Source organism: Diospyros lotus, chromosome 2, assembly GCF_014633365.1.
Source record: "Diospyros lotus cultivar Yz01 chromosome 2, ASM1463336v1, whole genome shotgun sequence".
NCBI lineage: Eukaryota > Viridiplantae > Streptophyta > Magnoliopsida > Ericales > Ebenaceae > Diospyros > Diospyros lotus.
In genome coordinates, this window is record NC_068339.1 from 9953979 (window position 1) to 9980401 (window position 26423).

The following is a 26423-nucleotide window of genomic DNA, read 5'->3' on the forward strand; positions in this document are numbered from 1 at the left end:
CAAGCTGGGCTGAATATATTATTCAGGCCAAGCTTGGTACTTAGCTCATCAAACACTCTTCTTGGTAGTGGCTTAGTTAGAATATCTGCAACTTGGCTATTTGTGGAAGTATAGTTCAATTGAAAAACTCCTTCTTCTAACTTCTCTTTAATAAAATGCATGTCAATTTCGACATGTTTTGTTCGGTCATGGTGGACTGGGTTTTTGGCAATACTAATAGCCGATTGGTTGTCACATAATACTTGTATTGGTTGTGCCATGGATACATGTAACTCTTGTAGCAATCGTTTTAGCCATATACCCTCACAGAACCCATGGGCCATAGCCCTAAATTCAGCCTCTACGCTGCTCCTAGATACCACAGATTGCTTCTTGTTGCGCCAAGTAACTAAATTTCCCCAAACAAATGAGCAATATCCGGAGGTTGACCTTCTATCACAAATTGATCCTGCCCAATCGGCATCACTGTAAATTTTCACCCCTCGGTTAGTAGTTTTCCTGAACATTAGCCCTTTGCCTGGTGTCATCTTAAGATATCTAGAATCCAATATACAGCTTCCAAATGTCCTTCTCTAGGATCATTCATGAATTGGCTTACCACACTCACGAGAAAACCTATATCTGGTCTTGTATGAGACAAGTATATAAGCTTTCCCACTAATCTTTGATATCTTCCTTTGTCCACTGGAGCACTTTCTTTGCCCACATCCAGCTTTAAAGTGGTTTCCATTGGTGTATCAGCTGGTTTGCATCCCAACATTCCTGTTTCAGTGAGGAGATCTAGGATATACTTTCGTTGAGAAACTGATATTCCTTCTTTGGACCTTGCAACTTCTATACCTAAGAAATACCTTAGGCTTCCAAGATCTTTGATTTCAAATTCTTTTGCCAACACTCCCTTAAGCTTCCTGATTTCAGAGATATTGTCTCCTGTAACAATTATATCATCAACATATACAATAAGTATGGATATTTTACCTCCCAAGGAGTTTTTGATGAATAAGGTGTGGTCTGCCTGACATTGAACATATCCATATTTTTTGACTGCCTTTGTAAATTTCTCGAACCAGGCTCTAGGAGACTGTTTGAGCCCATACAGTGATTTCTTTAATTTGCATACCTTGTTCCTTGTGAGATTAGTTTCAAATCCATGAGGGATTTCCATATATACCTCTTCTTCGAGGTCTCTATTTAAAAAAGCATTCTTCACATCCAATTGGTAGAGTGACCAATCCAAGTTTATAGCTAGGGATAGTAAGACTCTGATTGTATTCAATTTTGCTACTGGAACAAAAGTCTCTTGGTAATCTATACTATAAGATTGAGTGAACACTTTTGCCACTAGACGAGCTTTATACCTGTCAATTTCTCCATTTTCTCGGTATTTAATTGTAAATACCCACTTGCAACCTACAAGATGTTTTCCAAGAGGTAATTCAGTAATTACCCAAGTCCCATTTCTCTTCAAAGCCTTCATTTCCTCAAGAACTACCTCCTTCCACTTAGGATGTTGAAAAGCCTCCTGAACTGTTCTAGGAACCTGCACCTTACTGATATTTGATATAAAAACACTAAAATTAGGTGAGAGACCTCTGTAGGAAATGTAGTTGTGAATGGGGTGTTGAGTGCATGATCGTACTCCCTTTCTCAATGCTATAGGCCAATGTAAATCCTCATCCAAGGCTGAATTTTCTGAAATTTCAGAATTTTGTCCAGCAGGCATAGTCTTCCCCTCTTCCAACAGTTCCGGTTCCAGATCAGAATTTTTGTCAGCCTCAGGACATGTTGGTTCCCCACATTCTTTCTGTTTAAACCTTTTCCTAGAATAAACTTGAAGTTCATGAGGAGAGGGAGACGGATTTATAGGGTTTACAGGTAGCAGTGGCTGATTTTCAGGCTGTTGTTGTTGGTTAGATAGAGAAATTCCAAGTTCTGGTTGCTGGTGGTTAGGCTAAGGATCCCAAAAAGAATCCCAAAACTGATATTCTTGAGGATTTGGAGTATTCTCCCCCTGAATATTGGTTTTGGAATAATAAGGTTGTGTTTCAAAAAAGGTTACATCCATGGATGTGAAAAATCGCTTAAGGCTGGGAGAATAACATTTGTAACCTCGTTGGTGTGGAGAATAGCCAAGGAATATACATTTGATGGATTTTGGGTCAAGTTTACTCCGAAATTGAGAGTGAATGTGAACAAATGAAGTGCAGCCAAAAATCTTGAGAGGAAGGTGAGAAAGCACCCAGGTGTGAGGAAAAGAGGCAAGAAGAAGCTAACTAGGAGTTTGAAATTTGAGGATGCGTGAGGGCATTCTATTGATAAGATAGGTAGCCGTAAGAATAGCTTCACCCCAAAAATGTTTAGGAGTATGAGCAGAAAATAATAAGGATCGGGCCACTTCCAATAGGTGTCTATTCTTGCGTTCTGCAATCCCGTTTTGTTGGAGTGTATCAACACAAGAACTTTGATGAATGATGCCTTGTTGGGACAGATAAGTGCCTAGAATTGAATTGAAATATTCTTTAGCATTATCTGTTCTAAGAACTTGAATGTTAGCATTGAATTGTCTTTTCACCATGGTATGGAAGGTTTGAAAAATGTGGCCAGTTTCAGCTTTCTCTTTCATGAGAAAGACCCAAGTAAGACGGGTATGGTCATCAATGAAAGAAATAAACCAACGAGCCCCGATAACATTTTTGACTCTAGAAGGCCCCCACACATCACTATAAATCAAAGAAAACGGATAGGATGGAGTATACTTGAGACTAGGATAATGAGTCCGAACATGCTTGGAATATTGACAAATTTCACATTGAAACATGTGTAAATCTGAATTCTTGAACAAAGAAGGAAACAATTTCTGAAGATAAGCAAAGTTTGGATGTCCTAATCTATAGTGCCACAACATAATTGCACTATTATTGGAATGAAAACTAGAGAAACAAGGAGGTGAAGTGGAATGACAATAGCAGGATTTTACTTCAGTTTTTCTGGAGTCAGTCCCTTGAAGAATGTAGAGTCCCGAACAAGCCTCAACACTGCCAATCATCTTCCCCGAAATCTGATCCTGAAATTCACATACATCTTTTGAGAATTTTGCAATACACTCCATATCAATAGTGAGCTTACTAACAGATAAAAGGTTGCAGTCTAGATTAGGCACAAATAGGACATCTTTTAGTGTCAAACTAGTGGACAGAACAGCTGATCCAATTCCTGCTACTTTTGCTAATGTCAGCAATCCTTACCTTCCACTCTTTGTCACATGGCTGAATGTTTGTTAACAGTCCACCATTACTAATCATGTGATCGGAAGCTCCTGAGTCAACAATCCATAGGATAGATAGCTTACTATTAGCAATAAAAGCATGTAGAGGGTTACCTTTGTGGGCTATAGAACCTGCTGCCACCGTAGAACCCTGCAGCTGGGTTTTCCCAAAATTATGCTGCAGCCACTCCATCTGCTCTTTGCTAAATAAGCTTGAGTTTGAGGCCGAAGTTGTCTCTTCGGTTGCTGTAAAATTACCCTTACTCTTCCTTTCATGTGCTGGTTTCCAATCTAGGGGCTTGCCATGGATATCCCAGCATGTATCCTTTGTGTGACCAAGTTTGTGGCAATGATCACACCAAGGACGACCCTTCTTCTGCTTGGGATTTGATAGGCTGCCTCCTCGGGTAAATAGGGCGGAATGTTCCAGCCCTGAATTTGAGGGCTTTAACATTAGTTTCAGCCTACTTTCTTCTCTGTGAACCTCAGCAAATGTCTCCCTGAGGCTTGGTAGAGGTTTTGTGCCAAGAATCCTACCTCTCACACCATCTAGGTTTTTATTTAAACCAATCAAGAACTTATACAGCCGCTTCTTCTCCACTATTTCTTTGTATTTGGAAGAATCTTCAGTGCACTTCCATTGGATAGTATCACACTTATCCAATTGAAGCCAAAACTTATTCAAAGAATTGAAATATTGAGTGACTTGGGACTCACCTTGTCGTAAGTCATTGAGAACACTTTCTATCTCAAAAAACTCGGAAGTATTCTCAACGTGGGAGTAGGCTTCTTTAACAGCCTCCCAAATTTCTTGGGCTGTATTGTATAACAAGAAATTCTCACCTATCTCATTGTTCATCAAGTTAATCAACCAAGACATCACCATGTTGTTTTCAGCCTTCCAGATCCGGTACTGTGCTGCATCCTCTTTTGGTTTGCTGACTGCTCCAGTGAGGTAATCATCCTTCCCTTTTCCACATATGAACATCATAACGAATTGTGACCACTTAATGAAATTCTGGCCATTTAGTTTATGACCGGTGATTGTGAATGGACTGTTGTTGTCCATGTTCACAGAATTGGTGGTTTGGAAAGGGACAATCTCAAAGGGTTGGCTGCTCACTCCGACCATGACACAAGTTGATCAAGTCCAGCGGCTATGAAAGGGAACAAATCAGACAGAAACGCCTTAGTGAATCGGCGGAAATTGGCTAGGACTAACAGGGAAAAAAGAGAAGAAAATTCTGCTCTGATACCATGCAGAAAATTAATCCTAGAGAGAATAAAATCGTTGTTATTTCCCTTAGATATGATATCAATATATACACAAGACATCTACATAATGTAGGAGTCTAATCTAATCTACTTTACAAGATATTTATGTTATCTAAAATACAAATAATCTATCTCTAAAATTTAGGAGAATAATTAGAACTAGATAATCTTATCTTTATAAATCTTATCTCCTATAATTTAGGAGTCTTCATGATAGTCCTCTTTTGAATTCTTCTTTATCTTCTACATTTAGCCCAGTTATTAGTCAACTCTAATAGAAAACCTGGGTATGCCCTATCTAATGATATAATCCAGTTTAAGGGAAGAATGGTTATAGGTGACACATAAGCAGTTTAATGTCATGTACCTAGGGTTTGGATGGGAAATTGGAAGAATCCAAGGGAGAATTAGACAGAAATTAAGGGAAAACAGCAAGAATAGAGGGAGAACAGAGGAGACCGAGAAGGAGAATAGAGAATTGAGAGAAATTAGGGAGAAAGAGAGAATTTGAGAGAGACAATTCAGATTATCATTCATCAATATGACTAATTCTCTAAGATTAAGCCTATTTATAGGCTTTACAACTGAAAGGTACAAGCAAGCAAAGTTGTCAGGTACAATACTGACTAATACATGCGATATACTATGCCCAATATACCCTTGGAGTCGTGACAATCCCTCCTCCTTGAGAGGTTTTTTGTCCCCAAGAAACTACAATAATCGTGCTATCATTTATTCATCCAATTCCCGTTTTCACTATCTGATTTATCCTTCTTTTTTTCCTTTCGTTCTTCCTCATTTTCAGCTTCTTCCTCTTTTCTCTTAAATTCCTTTTCTTTTTGCGTTTCCTGCAATAAAATGTAGACCTCGATGATCTCCATGTCACAGCTTTCTTCTCCACTTGATAGGTAAGTTCCAATAATTTCCTAGACCTCTGCAAAGACCAGCACCAGTGGAAATGTAATGAATTTTGCTTCCTCAATCAATCCATCGAATAATTCCTCATTCTTCTCCTGCACCCTCTCAGTAGGCACATCTTGATTTATTAGTGCTTCTTCTGGTTTGATTTATTAGCGCTTCTTCTGGTTTCTTAACGACTGTAACCAAATTCATTTCAACAGAATTCTTCTTCAGTGGAGCCTCAATAACTTCTCCATCCTAAACTCTATCCGTAGATGCAGTAGAAAAATTCCTATTAGGCAAACTGCCTTCCTTTGCAGCGTCGGCTGCCAATCTATCGCCAACAATATCGTCTCCAGCGTCTGAATCAACCATCTCCTGATCAAAACTGCCGATTGCAGGTAATTCATCAACTTCCTGCAAATTGGATATCATATGTAGGATCCCGTGCTTTTTGTATATTGCTTCTAAAGCAAACTCCTGTAACCATGCTTTCTCAACATCTTGCTTAACGGTGGCAAGTAACATCATCTTAACAGTTGATCGCAGTTCATCTTTAAGGCCACTGATGATATTGGAAACGAAGTACCGCTCCATTAAGGCAGGTTGCGAAGTCAACATCAAGGACCTTAATTCTTCAAACTAGTCTTAATACTCCATCATTGATCCAACCTAATTCAATTTATGAAATTATGAAATGACATCGGTCCTTGCTTTCTCTAGACCGATCACATCTATCCTCCACAAACTCAGTCCAATTAACCTCTATTTCAATCAGAATTGCAAGAAACTTCTTGGCAATCATATTCGTTAAGTTGCCCAGTTTTTAGCCAACATTATCAAGATTTTCTCTGTATTTATCAAATTCTTCCTACATCGTGTGGTTGCCTTCCGCCATTTCCTCAATTTACTTACCTCAAAATTCATTGACAATCTACTTCCAAGGATCGCCTGGGATTAGTAATTGTCAGGTCTTCTTCGATCGGCTCTACTACAGCTTCCTAAGAGTTCAATCGATTATGTTGCAACAATTAGAAGTCGCTTCGATCGCCAAAAATCGTTGCTTCAAGTTTAGTAAACCTAATCCACCTAAATCGCTTAGGTCAATCAGCAGCAAATCAATCGGCTCTAAATTCGCCACTACTCACCTAAATCAGTATTCAGTCAGCTCTGTTGATTTGCTAAATTAACTTCACTAAATCTGCTTCGTCTTCAGCTTCGACTCTGGATTGCCTGACTCCACAACTTTGCAGACTTAATTAACTCTGCACAACCTCTTGATAATTGCCTAAATTACAGCGCCTATGAAACTACTTCTAGAATTTGCCTTCCTGAATTACTGTAACTGAGGAACGTCGATCTGGATCAACAATCGAAATTCACCTTAAAAAATCCAAGCCAACTACTACAAGTTTGATGGAACCACAGTTGAGGATTGATCAGCTCTAATACCAAATGTCATGTACCTAGGGTTTACCTACAGTTTGGATAGGAAATTGGAAGAATTCGAGGAAGAATTAGACAGAAATTGAGGGAGAACAACAAGAATAGAGGGATAATAAAGGAGATCGAGAGGGAGAACAAAGAACTAAGAGAGAAATTAGGGAGAACCGAGAGGAAGAGAGAGAATTTGAGAGAGACAATTCAAATTATCATTCATCAATATGACTAATTCTCTAGGATTAAGCCTATTTATAGACTTTACAACTAAAAGGTACAAGCAAGCAAAGTTGTAAGGTACAACACTTACTAATACATATGATATACTATGCTTAATATACCCTTGGGGTCATGACATTTAAAAGGCAGATATTGCAATCTTTACATAGCTCACCCTTAGGGGGTCACTCAGGCATAAGGTCCACCTATCATAAGGTTAGGCAATTGTTTTATTGGCCCAATCTTAAGAAGATTGTTACAGAGTATGTGTTGGCCTATGAAGTATGCCAGCGTTGCAAGCAAGAACAAATGGCTTATCCTGGACTGCTGCAACCATTGGACATTCCAGGATAGGCTTTGTCACGAGAATGAATGTCGGTATTCCTAATCCAATGAGAATTAGGAATGCAATGGGTTCACAGAAGAACGAAGAGAAAGAAGGGAGATAATTTAGAAGAATTTAGAGAGGGAGAGAGAGACAGAGAGATGTAGGGAAGAACTCAGAAATTCTCATATCATTCAGATGCCTTTCCAAGAGAGACTTGGGAGGTAATATACTCAGTAAGGTAGGCACTACCACAGGAGATTCCTTCCTACCTAACGGTTGTAACAACATATTTTATCCTATTCAGGCCCCTTTACACGTGGCCAGTTAAGTTCTAACAAACAACTAACAACCTCTCTAGAAACTACAGCAAGAGCTAGTAAATGCCACAATAAAAACTACAAATTACAGCAAAAATTAAAATGATCACTAATATGGAATGAATGTCGTGACATTTCCCCCTCCCTTAGCAGATTTCTTGTCCTCAAGAAATGTTGAGAAGACTGGCAGCTCTTGGAAACTGCTTTAGGAGGTCTAGGAGGTACTCCCAAGTGTTGCAATCGGACGAACTATCCTGCCATTTTACCAGCACTTGAATCAACGGAGCCCTGTGCTTGTAAATCACCCTCCTTTCAATAATTGCCTCCGGTTCCACCTGTTTGTTAGTCTCTTTAGGAAATAAGGGTAGGGCTGCGCTCCCACTGAACTCTTTAGAAGAGACACATGAAATACCGGGTGGATTTGGGACCCAGCTGGTAGCCTTATACGGTATGCCACCCTTCCTACCTTGGCCTCTATGGGAAAAGGCCCGAAATACTTGGGACTAGTTTGGTTATTCTCCCCTGAGTGATTGACTTTAAATATGAGTACCTCAATCTCAAGTAAACTTCATCCCCACAGCAAACTCCCTCTCACTTCTTCTCCTGTCAGCTGTCTGCTTCATTCGATTTTGAGTAGCGGCTAGTTCCTGCTTCAATTGTTGTGATACCCTTCTTCGTTGCTAAAGATAGTCATCCACTGTTGTTGATATTTTACTCTTGTATTTGGTTTTGATAATGAAAAACAAAATCAATTTATTCCCTAAGTCATTTGTCAAGAATATGATTTGTTGGAGATTATGATTTGTCAAGAATATGAAAATCAAAATGATCTATGATTTTCTATATTAGTTGGAGATTATTAAGATTTAAAAGAATCTCCTAAATGATTTTTCAAATTGGTTTGCAAAAGACCATGTTGTTGAGCCAAATTACTCAAATCATCCTATTGTGTATTTTGATGTTTAACTTCTAAGTATGGAAGATTAGAGCATTATAAGGAGACATATAAGAAAATATTTCCATTTTGAAAAACTATCTCCCAGTATTTTGATAGCTAGTATTCATTGTTGTTAAAACGATTTTTATTGAATTTTTCAATAAATATAAGATATGTATTTCAAGAGTGGCAAATTTGCTAAATCCCGAGTTTGTACTAAAACCAAAATTCTATTTTCTTATGGTTATAGATTTTGATTTTTTAGATGTTTTTATTGAATTCAAATAAGGGGTACTTTCTTATTTACATTTATGTATTAAAGTAAATGGAATGTAAAATATAAATTAAAGAAAATGGAATGTAAATATGTTGTAATGTTCTGGTGCTTCATCCGTCGACTACATGCTTTCAATCTATCGACTATGTATTTCATTCCGTCGACTAAGCCTTAGGCTCTGTCGACTATCTCCTTCAATCTGTCGACTATGTTTTGTTCTGTCGACTATTGTGCAGGTTCTGTCAACTATGAAAATTATTCTGTCGACTATGTGTGTGTATGATGTTATAAATTTTCTTCATATTTTGGATGTGTCGACTATGTGAAGATGTTTGTCGACTATCAGTAGATTTGGTTGTTCATTTGTCGACTATGCTTACATATCTGTCGAATATGCTTTAGTTTTATCCAAAAATATAGTCGACTAACATATTTAGTCAGTCGACAGTTTATGTCTCTGAAGTCTCCAATGGCTAGTTTCTCATTCTCCAACGGCTCAAAAACGGCTAGTTTTGAGCAAAGCTTTTGGAAAGCCTATAAATACAAATCAAGGAGATCAAGAAGAGGCTAATGGACGGGAATGAAATAATTTGAGCTTACAATTATTCTCATTTGTTTTTATATCGACTGTGCTTTATTTTTCTCTCTTCAAGGCTTTAATCTTCATTTGTAATTATTTACTTCAAGCCTTGTATCTTTATTGAGAGACATTGTAACTAAGAGTGTCTACTCTTAGAAACTCTCTTTTGTATCTTTCTTGTTTTTCCTAGCTTGTATTGCCAGAGGGCTTGCTTTTCAAGCAAGAGGTTGTATTATCCTAGCTAGGTGCTAAAGGGCTTGCTTGTATAAGCAAGACATTTGTAATTTCCTAGTCTTGGACTAGAGGGCCTACTTGGTTACGTAGGAGGATTTTTAGTGGATTGGTTGAAAAATCCTTAGTTAGAAAATAAGGTAGTGGACTAGGCTTGGTTAAGCCGAATCACTATAAATCTTGGTGCTATTGTGTGCCTGTGTTCTTTAAATTCTCTTTATTGTCAAGTGCCTATCCATTCCTCACTTGATTCACATATTTATCTTTGTAAATTTACAATTGTCATTTTATATGCTTTACGTTTTAAATCACTAAAATCTTAATTTGTATTAAAAAGTTTTTCAAGTTCAATTAAATTTTTAAAATCACTCTTGGTGTGTGCCATAGCATTTCAAATCTAACAGTTGCTACCTTAGTGCCTCCTTCCACGTTGGTAGGATACAGGGTTTGTATCCAAATAGAGCCTCAAAGGGGGACATGTTTAGGGAGGAATGGTGGCTGGTGTTATACCACCATTGAGCTAAAGATAGCCACCTATTCCACTCGCTAGGTTGTAAGAGGCAATTGCACCTTAGGTAGGTCTCCAAGCTTGATTCATTTGCTTAGTCTGCCCATCTGATTGAGGATGGTATGCTGTTGACATGCTCAGCTTTACTCCTAAGGCCTTCATAAGTTCCTACCACATCGAGCTAGTGAAAATCCTGTCTCGGTTAGACACAATGTACTTAGGAGTCCCATGCAACTTAACAACTCAGTCTAAGAAGGGCCTCGCTACATCTTGAGCCGTGTAAGGGTGAGTCAACCCAATGAAATGAGCAAATTTTGTAAAGCGGTCCACTACCACCAAAATGTTATCTTTTCCTTCGGATTTGGGTAACCCCTCCATAAAACCCATGGACACATCCGACCAAGCTTGGCTAGGAATCGACAATGGCTATAATAACCCCGGGTAGGCAACCGTTTCCGACTTACACCTCTTGCAAGTGTCACATGCTGTCACAAACCTCTTCACTTCCATTCTCATTCTTGGCCAGTGGAAGAGCTGCCTCATTCTCAAGTAAGTGTTTTGCACTCCCGAGTGTCCTCCCCAAGGGAGACTCATGCAAGGCTTGCATGATTTTACTCTTGAGCTCTGCCTTATCCCCGATCACCACTTTCCCTTAATAACTCAACATTCCTTCCACAAGGGTGTACCCGTCTACCTCGAAAAATCCCATTGACAACTTCTCCAACAGCCTTTTTACCTTCTCGTCTCCTTCATAGCTGTCAATCACCTTTTGGTACCACTCCGGAACCACCAGAGTTATGGTTGTTGAAAGGCATCAGCCGCGACATTTTCCCTTCCCTTCCTATATTGTATGGTATAATTAAGGCCCATCAGTTTAGTCATGCCCTTCTTCTGTAGCTGAGTATGTAGTTTCTATTGTAACAAAAACTTTAGACTTCCATGATCAGTCCTAATTATGAATCTGCCCCCTTCCAGATAATGCCTCCACTTGTCAACAGCCATCAACACTGCTATGAATTCCTTTTCATAGATACTAAGTCCTGCATGCTTAGAGCTCAAGAGCTGGCTCAAAAATGCTAATGGCCGACCTTCTTGTACCAATACCGCCCTAATGCCAACGCCACTTGCATCAGTTTCCAGAACAAAAGGTTTTGTGAAGTCAGGCAGCCCTAGGACCGGCACCCTGCTCATGGCCCCCTTCAACTTCTTAAAGGTCTCTTCAGCTAAGGGACCCCAATTGAATCCCCCCTTCTTCAAAAGGTCTGTTAGGGGCTTGTTGATGGCCCCATAGTCTTTCACAAACCGGCGATAATAACCAGTTAGTCCTAAAAATCCTCTTAGCCCCCTCACCGTTGTAGGCCTCGGCCAAGTCACCATAGCTTCTACCTTCTTTAGGTCCGTGCTAACACCTTCCCGGGATAGGATATGCCCCAAATATTCAACATGTCCTTGCCTAAAAGCACACTTAGATTTCTTAATAAAAAGCTGGTTAGACCTGAGGATTTCAAGGGTAGTTTTTAGGTGGGACATGTGTTGATCAAAAGTAGAGCTATAGACGAGGATATCATCAAAGAAGACCAATATAAATTTTCGAATGTGGGGTTCAAAAATTCTGTTCATAAGGGATTGAAAAGTAGCCGGCACATTGGTGAGCCCAAATGGCATCACCAAGAATTCAAAGTGCCCATGATGGGTTCTAAGGCTATTTTTGGTATGTCCTCAGGCCTCATCCTAATTTGGTGATAGCCCGAGCATAGGTTAAGCTTGGAAAAGAATCGGGCATTATGTAATTCATTTAGAAGGTCCTCAACAAAGGGAATTGGAAACTTATCCTTGATGGTCATGGCATTGAGTTGGCGATAATCCACACAAAATCACCATGATCCATCCTTTTTTTTTAACTAGCAAAACAAGGGAGGCAAAAAGGCTTTGGCTAGGGCAGATAATAAACTGTTGTAACATGTCCCTAACCATTTTCTCAATATCATTCTTTTGAATGGGAGAGTATCAATAAGACCTAATGTTAACAGGTTCCATGTTAGGCTTTAGGTTTATGGTGTGGTCAAAAACTAGGGTTGGAGGAAGAGATGTGGGTTCAACAAACAAATCCTCATAATCTGCCAGCAGTGTATTAAGAGAGTCTAAGTGATGTACCTTGTTGGACATACCTTGGGGTGTGTTGATCGTTAAGAACAGCTCTCCTTGCCTCCTTGGTTTGGTCTGGCCATCCTCTAGGGCCACAATTGAGAATAAATGTGCCAACTGACTCCACTTCCCTCTAATCACCTTTCGCAATCTTTTTCTTGAAATCATCTTGCACGCCCCCATTTCTTTTCCTCCCGATAACGTCATCTTCCTCCCTTCTCTCTCAAAGGAGACCTCCATTCGATTGAAGTCAAAGCTGATTGGGGCTAACCCCTTTCATGATTTCATCCAATCAACGCCTAGTACTACATCACAACCCCCTAACTGCAACAACCTCAGGTCGGCCTCAAACCTTTCTCCTTGCATCTCCCACCCAAAACCACCACAGACTGAGTTACTCAGCACCCGACTCCCATTGGCCACTGTCACCCTCAAGGGTGGGGTTCCCGCGAGCTGACACTTGAGCCTTTTGGTTGTGTCTTCATTAAGAAAGTTGTGGGTACTCCCACTATCGATCAAAATCATTAAATTGCACCTGTTAGCTTTCCCTTCTACCTTGATGATTTTATTGTTAGCTACCCCCTTCAGGGCGTGGATTGAGATCTCCCTATCAGCTTCCTCTCCATCCTCCCTCGTGTCCTCTTCCTCTGCTCTCTCGGGATCCTCCTCCCCATCCCCTTCCAGAAGCAAAATCTGCCTCTTACATTGATGCCCAATGTGGTACTTGTCACCACATCGAAAACAGAGACCCGCCAACCTTCTTTGCTCCCTCAACTGCTCCCCGTATAGAACCGGCCCTGAGCCTTCAGCAGCCGTCACTCCTTGGCGACCTTTTGCCATGTCCCGGTGATATCTCCTTCCCCCAATAGGGGTCATTCCCAGCACTACTCCTTTTTGTTGCTGCTTCTGCTTTTTCATTAATGCTTCCACCGTCATTTCTTGTAGTCGAGCACTCTCAGAGGCTAGTTCCGTTGTCCTTGGCCTCATCATCTTAACCATTGGCCGCAACTCCTCACTCAGGCCACTCATGAAGCTCGACACAAAGGAAGCTTCCGATAAGTGGGGATTGTGGCAGATCATGAACGATCTTAATTCCTCAAACATTTGCAAATAATCCCCTACACTCCATGTTTGCTTAAGCTTATTAAACTCTTCTATCATGTCCACCATACTAATCTCCCTGAATCGCTCACACAATTTTTCGAAAAACTCCTCCCATGTATGGTCTTCCCTCACACTAAGGCACCCTTGAAACCAAGCATTAACTGCTTCATTAAAGTAAGCAGTGGCCAACGTTACCCTCTAGCCCTTAGGGATGTTGTGCCAATTGAAGATCCACTCACATTTCCACAACCACCACCAGGGGTTAACCCCTTCAAATGTCGGTATCTCCATCCGGGGCATGGGAAACCCCGGGGGATGGGCTCGAGGCTGCTTGTTCCTTTCTCTGCCCATAGCTCATTCCAGCCCTTCCTCCGGGTCTACCTCAATCTCCGAGGTCCCTTCCATCCTATTAGTCCTGTTCCTCAGTAAAATGGGCTCGTCTCTTCCTCGGGGAGGAAAATCAGGAGCCATTCTCACCGTGTTCTAGCGAGTGAACATGATCGTGAATTGTTGCATCTACGCCCCCATGTCTTCTCGCAGCCTTGCCATGGACCCTTCTAGTCTCTACTCCATTCCTTCCAACGGACCTTCCAGCTTGTGATCCATCGCCATGATCGCCTCATGGTTCCTTTCTCCACCAATCTCCAATTGGTCGATCCTGCTTTGGACATCCAACACAGTTGAGCTCACATGCTGCAACTGTGTCTCGAAATTTTTCATGCGAGTTCCTTCGCCATTCAATCACCCAACAGCTTTGGCCAAGAACCGATGCTCTGATACCAATTTGTCACGAAAATGAATGTCGGTATTCCTAATCCAATGAGAATTAGGAATGCAACGGGTTCACAGAAGAACGAAGAGAAAGAAAGGAGATATTTTAGAAGAATTTAGATAGGGAGAGAGAGACAGAGAGATGCAGGGAAGAACTCATAAATTCTCATATCATTCAGATGCCTTTCTAAGAGAGACTTGGGAGGTAATATACTCAGTAGGGTAGGCGCTACCACAGGAGATTCCTTCCTGCCCAACGGTTGTAACAATATATTTTGTCCTATTCAAACCCCTTTACATGTGGCCTGTTAAGTTCTAACAAACAACTAACAACCTCTCTAGAAGCTACAGTAATAGGTAGTAAATGCCACAATAAAAAATACAAATTACAGCAAAAATTAAAATGATCCCTAATATGGAATGAATGTCGTGATAGGCTTGGGCTAGGTATTTCCATGGATTTCATTAAAGGGCTGCTTAAATCAAAAGGAAAGGATGTGATTCTAGTGGTGGTAGACAGACTCACCAAATTTGCTCATTTCTTAGGCTTTTCTCACCCATTCACTGCCTAAGAAGTGGCAAGAGTATTTATGGATTCAGTGGAAAAGCTACATGGGGTGCCACGATCTATTGTTTTTGATAAAGACAAGATTTTTACCAATGTGTTTTGGCAAAAACTTTTCAAAAGTTTGGGGGCCAGTTTGCATATGTCTACAACTTATCATTCTGAAATAGATGGACAAACTGAGAGAGTAAATCAATGTGAGGAAGCTTATTTGAGATGTATTTGTTTACTAAAAGAGAAGAGCTGGCATAAATGGTTATCTCTATCCCAATGGTTGTACAATTCCAGCTACCACAACTCTTTAAAGATGTCTCCTTTTGAGGGACTCTCCGAACTCAAACCCCCTATACTACCTACCGCTGTGGACTATACAACATCAATTGCAATGGTGGACTAATATTTGCATCAGAGGAAAGAAATACTGCAGTTGATTAAGAAGGAGTTGGCTGCTACCCAAAATAGAATGAAGCAATATGCAAATAGGAGTGAATGGAAGTTCGCGGTGGGAGACTTGGTCTATCTTAGGGTCAAAAGTTCCAACATAAGTCTTTTTCTCACTCTCTTGTTTCTAACCTAAGTCATAAGTATTATGGCCCTTTACCTATTGTGGCTAAAGTAGGACCTGTTGCTTACAGATTATAGCTACCATCCAACACTAATAGACATCCAGTCTTCCATGTTTCTTTACTTGAGAAGACAATTGGTCCACATGATCTATCTAGCATTGCCTTGCCTCCTTGATAATCAGGTTGAGATTTAACCAATGGCTATATTGGACAAGAGGGTGATTTATAAGGATAATCTGCCCCTTACACAAGTATTAGTCCAATGGTCCCATTTGCATCCATATCACAACACTTGGGAGTATCTGTCAGGCCTGCTCACCCAATTCCCTCAGGCTTCCCAGTTTCTTTAATTTCTTGAGGACAAGAAAATTCTAGAAGGGGGAATGTCAAGACCTCAAGTGTATTGGGCTTACAAGAGAGCCAATTGTAGCAGATTAATTCTCATGAGTACTTAGCAGCTGTTATTTCTGTTATTTCAGTTGACTAGTTGCAGTATAGCTGTACATTTTTAGTTACAACATGTAACTAAAAACTGAATAAAGAGTAGCTATATAAAGCTACTCGAGATTGTATTGAAGGGGTAGAGACATTAGAATGCGAATTCCTTTCTCTCTCTCCAATTCTCCCTCGCTATTCTCTCTGTTTCTCCCTATTTCTCTATGTTTTTCTCCCTCTTCTTTCTCTTTCTCTCTGTCGTTCTCCATTCTGTTCTTAATCAAAACCCTAGGTCAGGACAAGCTCCTGACACTGTTCCATCAAAATGGGAAGGAAAAAAAATGCATGTTACATCATCTTTGCCTCTTCTCATTTCAAATTTTGAATGGATGTAAAGGCATAAATCCATATGCTTGAAAGGAGTTGGACAGTCAGTGTTAGTGGACCCGTGAACTATTGGTAATAAAATTAGTAAGAACCATCAAATTATAGAGAATAAAAAAGAAAAAGGAAAAAATACATAAACCAGAGTTATGCAAAGAATATGATGGCATGATACCTTCCAACTATTTGCCAATTTCTAACTAAGCTATATATCGTCTAAGCCAGTCATCATTTAGCCTATCACTTAGTTAAATGTGGATCATACACTACCTCGTAACAATAAGGCCACGCAGGGAAGCATAGCCAGCAGAAAGCGCACGTTGCTTACCATTGTCGAACAAGTAACCAACCTCAGTATTACTTGATTCCCCCAAAATTAAGTGCAATTGTCATCAGTGAGAAACATAATAAGCAACCGTTACAAACAACTGTTCTACCCCCAAAAATCTCATAAAATTAGGCATCAAAGTCAATTGAACCATTAATCCATGATAAATCCCAAAATGTTGGACAAACCCCCCCATTTGCAAAGTCCTGAACAAACCTCGAAATTGAGCGTCACCCTTGTTTTGTAAGACTGCAGCTTCTCCATTATCGTCTGAATCGTCTGCTCGGCCTCGAGAACGATCTTTTGCCCCCGAATTACAAAGTAGTACTTACTAGGCTGCTCCGGAAGCGAAATCCCCATGAAGTCCCGAGGAAATTCGGCCGCCAATGCTTGTTCTAATAATTAACCCACAATATGCATAAAAATAAGAACCCTATACGCACACATATACACGTACAGATATACTAATTTACCTCTAAGCATGGGCTTGTAGAAGGTAAGGGCAGCTTTCCACCTTCCTTCTTTGACACCATTCATGCCCTCGACGCACTGAGAGACTTCGTTGAGGATTTGGCTATTGACAGTCGTCCCGGCATTAGGTTGCCAGTTCAAAACCCTAAGAGAAAACAATGAAGAACTTCAGCCACTCCATGTGTATGAATACGTGCTACAATGTATCTATGCATATAAACAGTCAAGGTTGGATTCAACGTTCATCGTTACCATTTGTTGGGCATTTTTGCTCAGTGAGAGGGTTGGGAACGGTCGAACGAAGATGAAGCGCGTTCAGTGCAGCAATGCAGGGCGGGCGATGCAAGGAGTTGAGCGACGTCGTTCAAAAAGTTTCCCTAGATTTTTTTTCGTAAATTTCACCCAAACCCTTGTAGTTTTGTCATTTTATACATACCCCCATATGTTTGTTTACGTACAAAATTATAAAAACTATTCATGTGTGATAATATTTCAACCGTTGTCTCATGCCTTGCTAGTATGGGTGTGTCACCATCTAAACCACCTATGGGGACACTTCCCACATGGTGTATGGTGTATTTTAAATATTTTAAATTAATATTAATATTTTTTAACAACTTTTTCAACTAATTCAAAGGCTCCTGTTAATATTTTTATAATCTTATTTTGCTATTTTGCTATTATAGTTTACTTTTATTTTTGAGCAAAATATTAAATAAAACATTATACTGTAACAACTTTTAAAATGTATTTACTCACATCAAAACTTCACTACTATAATTTTAAATTTTACTTTTAAACAAAATAAGTTATAGTAATTTTAGATTTGAAAGTAATTTGACCGCTATATTTTAAAAAATAACAAATAAGTCATTGTACTTTAAATTTGAAGCCATTTTATGGTTGATATTTTTTTAATGTTATCCAATTATATTTTAATTTTATTAACAATAATAACTATATTTCTAATCAAAATTATCTCACACAATTATCAACTCGTTATAGTATCCAATTTGACTTCAATTCTTGAAATACAATGATTTATTTTGATCATTTTTAAAATATAATAATTAATTTGACTCTAAAATTAAAAGTTCAATAACTTATTTGGCAATTTGCTATTTAGTTTCATAGTTTAAATTGAGCATCAAAGCATTCATTTAAGCTTTTATCAAGTGGGAATTTTGTTTTTTTTTTTTATAAGTGGAGGGAATTTTTGAAAATAAAATATAATTAAAAATATTTACAATAAATAATTTTGAGCGTTGAGTTGGTAAAAAAGGTATTGGGTTTTAACCTTTCTTAAATGGTTAATTATAAAAAATTACCAAATTTTGATTAGAGTATTAATTCTATAACAAACTTTAAAATGTATCAAAATAATTTTTTTTTTTTTTTTTGGTATCAATTCTACTATATTGCTACAACTTAAATAATTAATATTTAGTTGATGTATTAATTATTAGTGTTTCTTTTGTTGGATACTTTAAACTTTTGTGAAAATTATCACCTAAATTTCAAGAATATTTATGTCAAATCACCAAGAATAAATAAAATAATAAGCGAAAATGTACCTGAATCCAACAATCTCCCACTTCAGCCATATGTGTAACCTCATAATTATGCTTTGCAAAAATAATCGAATGAGCTCAACTTTGTTGCCATTACCAAAATGTATCTATAATCAATCTCGTCCATCAATCATACCAATATAGGATCAAAGCAGTCTTTGTTACAATTATCATAACTCAACCCATCAATCGTCATGTATGTCGATACAATTGAATGACATGGATCATGATGTGGATGTGTAGCATGAAAATTTCATGTAATGTGATATTAACATGTTTATTTCCAACTGGTCCATCATTAACCTTAGTAAGATTAAACCATACCAAAGTCATAGTGTAAATAAATTGAAATTTCATTTTTACATAAAATAACCTCAACATATCCATAAACTGAAATAACTGAAAATATGTTTATATCATAAAAGCATCTGAAATTACAAACTCCCACCAAAATTGAATATCCTCAATTGGCATGACACACATACAAGCAGTGTGCTCATGAAACACTTTGGGTGGCAATCCCTTAGTAAGCGGATCCACAACCATGGAGTTTGTTTCGATGTACTCTATAAACAACTGTTCATTTTGAACTATTTTTTTAACAACTAAGAACTTGATGTCTATATGTTTTGACTTCGTCGAGCTCCTATTATTGTTGGAATACAGAACTGCTGACTTATTCTCACAAAATAATTTGAGTGGTCTTTCAACACCATTTACTATGCGCGGCCTCGTGACAAAATTCTGCAGCCATATTTCGTGATTGGTGTCTCGTAATATGTTATAAATTCTGCTGACATGGTAAAAGAGGCTATCATTAACTGTTTAGCACTATTTCAGGAGATAACACCTCTAACAAATAGGTAGATACAGCTGGCATCCAGTAAAATTGGAGTCAGTATACCCAACAATCTCAAGCTGATACGACATCCAATATGTAAGCATGTAGTCTTTTTGCTATCTGTAAGTACCGCGATACCCGTTTAGCTGTTTTCCAATTGTCTACTCCTAGATTGCTTAGATATCTACCCAACATCCCAATAATATATGCAATATCCGGATGCTTACAAACTTGAGCATACATTAAACTCCTTACTGCTGAGGCGTAGGGAATCTTCTGCATTTCCTTTTCCTTAAAATTATTCTTAGGGCACTGATTGAGACTAAACTTGTCTCCTTTAACCACAGGGGCTATCACCTGGTTTTCAATTTTGCATGCCATACCTCTTGAGAACCTGTTTGATATAGCCATTTTGTGATAATCCTAGTGTATCTGAATGCCCAATATATATAAAAAAAAAAAATGTCACCAAGTTCTTTCATCTCAAAATTCTTAGATAGAAATCTCTTGATTTCGTGCAATAAGCCTATATCGTTTATAGCAAGCAAAATGTCATCAACATATAAAATCAGAAAAATATGTTTGCTCCCATATAACTTATGGTATATACAATCATCGACCAAATTCATCTCAAAACCAAATAAGATGATCACTTGATGAAACTTGAAATACCATTGTTGAGATGCCTATTTGAGTCCATAAATGGATTTCTTAAGTTTGCAAACCATATTATTTGGGTCTCCCGACACAAAGTTTTTTAGTTGCACCATATAAATCGTTTCATCAATGTTACCATTGAGAAACGTTGTCTTCACATTCATCTGGTGTAACTCAATATTAAAATGCGCCACCAAGGCCATTATAATCTTGAAAGAGTCTTTCGAATATACTAGAGATAATGTCTCTTTATAGTTGATACTTTATTTTTGTGTAAAGCCCTTTGCAACAAACGAGCCTTGTATCTTTTCACATTGCCCTTTGAATCCCTTTTGGTCTTACATATCCATTTGCAACCAATGGGTTCCGCACCTTTTGGCAATGGGACAAGATCCCACACATCATTGTCTTTCATGGACTTAATCTCCTCATTTATGGCATCAATCCACATTTGAGAGTTAAAACTTTCAATGGCTCGATGAAAGTTGATCGGATCATCTTCCATCACTTCAATGTCCACCTCATGTTTTTGAAGAAATACAATGTAGTTATCTGGCACTACACTTCTTCTCTCTATAGTGGATCTTTTTAATGGCATGGGTTCTTAAGGTGCTAGAGTTTGTTCTTCTAGAACAATTTATTGAATATGAGGTTCTCCGACATTATCTTAAACTGTTGTGTCTTGAATAAGGTCAGGAATGAAATCATGATCAATACTAATAACACCTATGGGAATATCAACATATTTCTCTTCAAAAACAATGTCCCTACCTGCATCTCCCTTGGAAAACTCGACATCTTCAAAAAATTGAACATTTCCCGACTCGAAAATCGACTTAGTCATGGGATCATAAAACTTGTACCCCCTAGATCTTTCAGAGTATCTAATAAAATAACAACTCATAATTCCTGAGTCCAGTTTATTTTCATTCAATCTAAAAGGCCTAGCCTTAGCTGGACATTCCCAAATGTATAAGTGCTTTAAACTAGGCTTCATACCTGTCCAAAGTTCATAAGAGATTTTGACAGTTGCTTTAGTTGGAACTCTGTTAAGGATATATGTTGCAGTCTTAAGTGCTTATCCCCATAGTTATTCCGGTAAGGTAGAATGACTAATCATACTTCCCACCATGTCCTTAAGTGTTATGATTCGTCTTTCAACAACACCATTCATAGTGGGCGAACCCGGCATGGTGTATTGTGGGACGATACCGCATTTCTCTAGGAACCTAAAAAATGACCCTAGATGTTGTTCACCTGAACCGTTATGTCTACCATAATACTCACCACCACGATCAGATCTGACGTTTTTAATCCTTTTACTGAGTTGGTTCTCAACTTCAGTCTTATAATTTTTGAACACATCCGATGACTATGACTTTTCATGAATGATATATAAGTAGCTAAATCAAGAAAAATCGTCTATGAATGTTATAGAATATTGTTAACCATTCCAAGCAACCATAGGGAATGCCCCACAAATATTCGTATGTATAAGTTCCAAGACGTCCATAGTCCTGTTGGCTTCAAATCTTTTTTTGTTGGTTTGTTTTCCCTTTATACAGTTAACACAAAACATCAAAATTTGTGAAATTTAAAGGATCCAGAATTTTGTTTGACATGAATCTCTCTATTCTCCGTTTGGAGATATGACCTAATCTCTTGTGCCATAACACAGTTGAATTCTCAGTGGTTAATTTTTTTTTTACAGCTAGTGTATTTAATTGCATGGATTCATTATATAAAGCAATTGTATCAATTAAATAAAGATTATCGTAGCTTGACAAAGAACCGAAACTAACTAATTTTGAATCATGAAACAAACTAAATTTTCCATTTCCAAATGAACAAGAATAACCATATTTGTCCAAAGCAGAAATAGAAATCGAATTCCATCTAAAAGACTATACAATAAATGTTTCATCAATATCCAAATGAAATTCAGTCTTTAACAATAATCTAAATTTTCCTATTGCCTTAACTTGAATCATTTTGCCTTTGCCCACATATATGTATCTTTCAACATCATTTGACTTTCGACAACTTAGGCAACCCTGCATAAACACACTGATGTGAGTTATTGCACCAGAATCTATCCACCGCGTGTGTCTAGGTACCAAAATTAAATTAACCTTAGAATAAACCAAATTGAAAAGCATACATTTCTTAGCACGCCATGCGTGATAGTTGGTGCAATACTTATTCTAATGCCCTTTAACTCCACAGAAGAAACAACCCTTACCAACTAAGTCATTCGATTTTTTTTTTTTTTTCTTGTGAGGTGTTGTACCTGTAATTTTCGTATCCTTCTTCGTTTTCCTTGCTTTGTCCTTAGAAGTTGAGGCCAAGTAAACACTATCTGTCTTTTCTTGCTTTAGTATTTCATCTTCCTGAACACAGTGTGAGACAAGCTCATTCAGAGACCAAGTCTCTTTCTGATAGTTGTAGCTTACCTTAAACTGGTTAAACTGTATTGGAAATGAAATCAAAACCAGATGCATCGGCAATTCCTCAAAGAGTTCAAGCTTAAGTGTTTTCAACGTAGAAGCAATATGAGACATCTAAATGATGTACTCCCTGATGTTGTCTTTGCCCCTATACCTAATTGAAAATAAGTTTGTCAATAGTGTACCAACTTTAGCCTTTTCATTATTGGCAAACCTATTTTCAATGTCTGTAAGGAAATTCTTAGTCGTAGTGATATTTTCAGATATTGTGCCCCCGAATACTTCGAGAATAGCCTTATTTATGATCATCATGCACATGCGATTTAATCTCTCCCATTTTTTCATCTCCCTCATTTGATAAGAGGTACTCGTATCCGTAAGAGGTGTGGAAAAATCAACCTTTATCGCAAGGTCAAGATCCATGACTCCGAGAACTATCTTGAGGTTCTCTTGCCATGACTTGAAGTTAGAGCCATTTAACATAGGAATATAATTGATGGTGGTAGTGATATTAGCATGAGCGATTGCTGAACAAAGGCAAATTCTATCTCAAGATACCAGACACTCCATTAATAATTTCATATTTGGACAAAATATTAACTTGTAAGTGATATAATAATCAAACATTGATAATAATAACATATCAAACAATAAATCTTCCTTTGGCCCAATTTATTAGTCACATGTAAAACTAAATAATTATCATGTATTTATTATCATAGGTGCATATGCAATTCTGTTAAATATTTACCTTCCTTTTGGGCCGATTAAATATTCACACAAGTTACATGTACATAATCATTTATATTTCAAAATAAATTAATTTTCACAAGATATGTCACTTTGGTGACATGTTGTTTCAATTAATTTATTTCAAAATATATATGTAAAACCATGGCAATATCCGAATTTGTAATTACATCAAAATAATCCCCATTTTTTTTGTTGGTCAAAGTCAACGGTCAAATGTTGACTAGGTTGGTTGTTGATTGGGTCAAGATTGGACCAGGTCAGGTCAACCCGTCCCAGATCTTGCACCAGCCCCACCCAGTTCCTTATTTCCTTGAAATAGTTTTTTTTAAATAAAAAATATTTTTTAAAGAAAAAATAATGAAAAACTAATTAAAAACTATTTTAAACTAATTTATTGAGTTTAATTAATTAATTAATCAATTAATTGATTTACTATAGACTTAGCCCACAGTAAAAAATAAAACCTTAAGGGCCTAATGGGCTCGTGTTTGGAAACCTTACGGGTTTCTTTCCTTATGAGACTCTGAACACCATGGCCAGATGGCTACGACTTTCTTTTCTTAATGATGTAGCTTTTCTTTAGTGGTGCGGCCAGAAGCCTGCGTCGTTACCCAATCTATAAAATTTTGTTAAAAAAAAAACTAGCATATTCAAATAAATCATGGATAGAAAATAATATAATTCTCAATTATTCAGCATGAAAGGGCTCTGAAACCACTTGTTCGATATTTTAAACTTTTGTGAAAACTATCACCTAAATTTTAAGAATATTCATGTCAAATTACTAAGAATAAATAAAACAATAAGTGGAAGCGTACCTGAATCTATAAAATTTCTTTTCTATAGAGTCGTGCAGTTAGCCTTCCAAATCAATATGATTTCTGATAAAACCCTTTAAGTTTCTCTTTGCAACTTGTCTCTAATAATGAGATACAGAAAAAATCAATTCGTATGATCTGGGGACCATAACTACTGTATTTATAGATATAACAGCTTGTTACCCTATTGATAATTATGTTTCAACCTATCAAGAAAACATAAATTATCCTTTAGATCTCTACACATTAAAGGCTCACGCGCCTATTAGATACATTAAAGCCCAAATGGCCTAAAACTTAACATATCACTTTTAATTGGGCTTAAGATTAATTAACAGCCTGCAATGCATAATTATTCATATATAAACGCAACGTTGGATTAAGGATCTAACATCTTTATCATTTTTCAAACTTATCCATGTACATAATGACAAAACCCTAATAATGCACATGATCAAGCTTTAAAAATACAGCAAAATCAATAATTAACATATTGAAAGAGTATAAATTATTTGTTTTAATGGCATTGTATAATTGATACAAATTTAAAAGTTTAAGGGTTTAAATGTGAAATTGATATATTTTAAAGTTTGTTATTGAATTGATACTTTGGTCCAAGTTTAATAATTTATTGGTAATTAACTATTTCTTAAAGGGTAATGCTAGGAAAATGGTTCAATATAAATAAATAAATATTATTTTTAGATAAAGTATATTTATGATATTTTATTTTAACATTAAAATAATTTTATTGATTGATAGTAAATATATCATATTTTAGACTATTACAAATAATTTAAATTAAATATATTATTAATTGATGTTTAACTCTTACCTTTTAGCATCATTTATTAAAATAAGTTGTGTTGCAAAAATTTAAGGCTACATTTTTTTTCTTGTTTTCAGCCTATTTTCAAATTTTGATTTTCTAAAACAATTAAAATACTTTTACTTTGATGTTTTCAAAAACATATTTTCAAAAATAAGAAAAAATTTCTAAAGAAAATCCAAAACAACAAAAATGTTGTTTTTTTGTTGTTTTCAACCAAAACAAACTCGACTTTCAAAACACATAAAACATATTCTTTTTCACTTTTATGTATTATCTTTATCTCTTTTTTCTTCATTATCTGTCTTTCTTCAAGGTCAGATCTTTACGTGGACAAATAAACAATAGCCAAAATATCACGAAATAGTCCAACGAATGATCATGTAACACCCTGCTTTTATTGAGCGTGTCACTATGCTGGGACTCAACATATAAATACACATTTTCTTTACACGATACATCCCTTAATACCTCAAGTATCCTATTTCAAAGAAAAACCCCCAACATATCATTATAAGTACGGAAGCAACAATCAAAACTTGATATAATACACAATCAAATTCAATTTAATTATAACTTATGAATTCGTACTATAGTACAACATCACGTTCTAAAAACAGAATACATCGAGAAACACCTCTCGAAAATAACAACTGACCATCTTCAAATGACATCGAAGTATAACAATAATACCTGATCGTTTCTCAAATGACATCCGTAATACGTAACATTCTTACATTTAAAGGGACTATTTATCAATGGAATATAAATTTCTCAACATGACTAAAATCTATTTGAGTATTCATGAAGAAACAAAACACCATAATATCTTGTCAAACCCATCGAACATGTCACATCGCGCCGTTACATCTCAACCACTTCCTTGCCTTAATTCCAGGGGTATAGCCCAATTATAAGATGAATCTTATAGTGAGGGTTTACAAACAGATACATGAATCCATAATGCAAAGACATGAACGAACAGATGCCCTAGTGTAACTTTCCTGGCAATCCAGCCCGACACAAAACTCTTTGCAACCATTCCGACATGCACACAAGGCAACGGGATACCTATATACATTGTTTTGGTAATCTCCTTGAAGAATTACGACTACACTATTAGGGTGACATCCCATCCCATTCACAAGTATTGATTTGCTAATAATATCATGCAATGTGAAAAATCACGACTATTAATGCAACCATACATGTATAGATATGTCAAGATACATATAATTACTTATAACTTAGCAACTTTCGTGACTATCATACTCAACATAGACAAACATAACACGTATAAGTGTATGGAAAAAACCACTTGCCAATCCTCAAATAATTGCACTTATACTCAACCTTGAATTTCAACGATCCCTATACATCATATTTATTTCAAATGAATATAAATATCTATTCTTCATAATTTCTCCATAATTTCCTCTTATTTTCTTCCTATTATTCCTT

General features: G+C 37.2%; 1 protein-coding gene across 3 annotated transcripts in view; it reads right to left on the reverse strand.

Moving 5' to 3' along the window:
- LOC127795328 (mediator of RNA polymerase II transcription subunit 20a-like) overlaps positions 1-17434 on the reverse strand; it is a 39677-nt gene extending 22243 nt beyond the window's left edge. For 2 of the 3 annotated variants that reach the window (XM_052326934.1, XM_052326933.1), the window contains exons 1-3: positions 17299-17434; positions 17049-17191; positions 16792-16970 (exon numbers count right to left, since the gene is read on the reverse strand). In XM_052326934.1, the coding sequence (XP_052182894.1) occupies positions 16792-16970; positions 17049-17191; positions 17299-17312 (336 nt within the window). In that variant the 5' untranslated portion in view covers positions 17313-17434. Of the gene's footprint in view, positions 1-2977; positions 3065-16791; positions 16971-17048; positions 17192-17298 lie in introns of all 3 variants that reach the window. The other variant, XM_052326932.1, reaches the window with a different exon arrangement.
- Positions 17435-26423: the final 8989 nt, after the last annotated feature.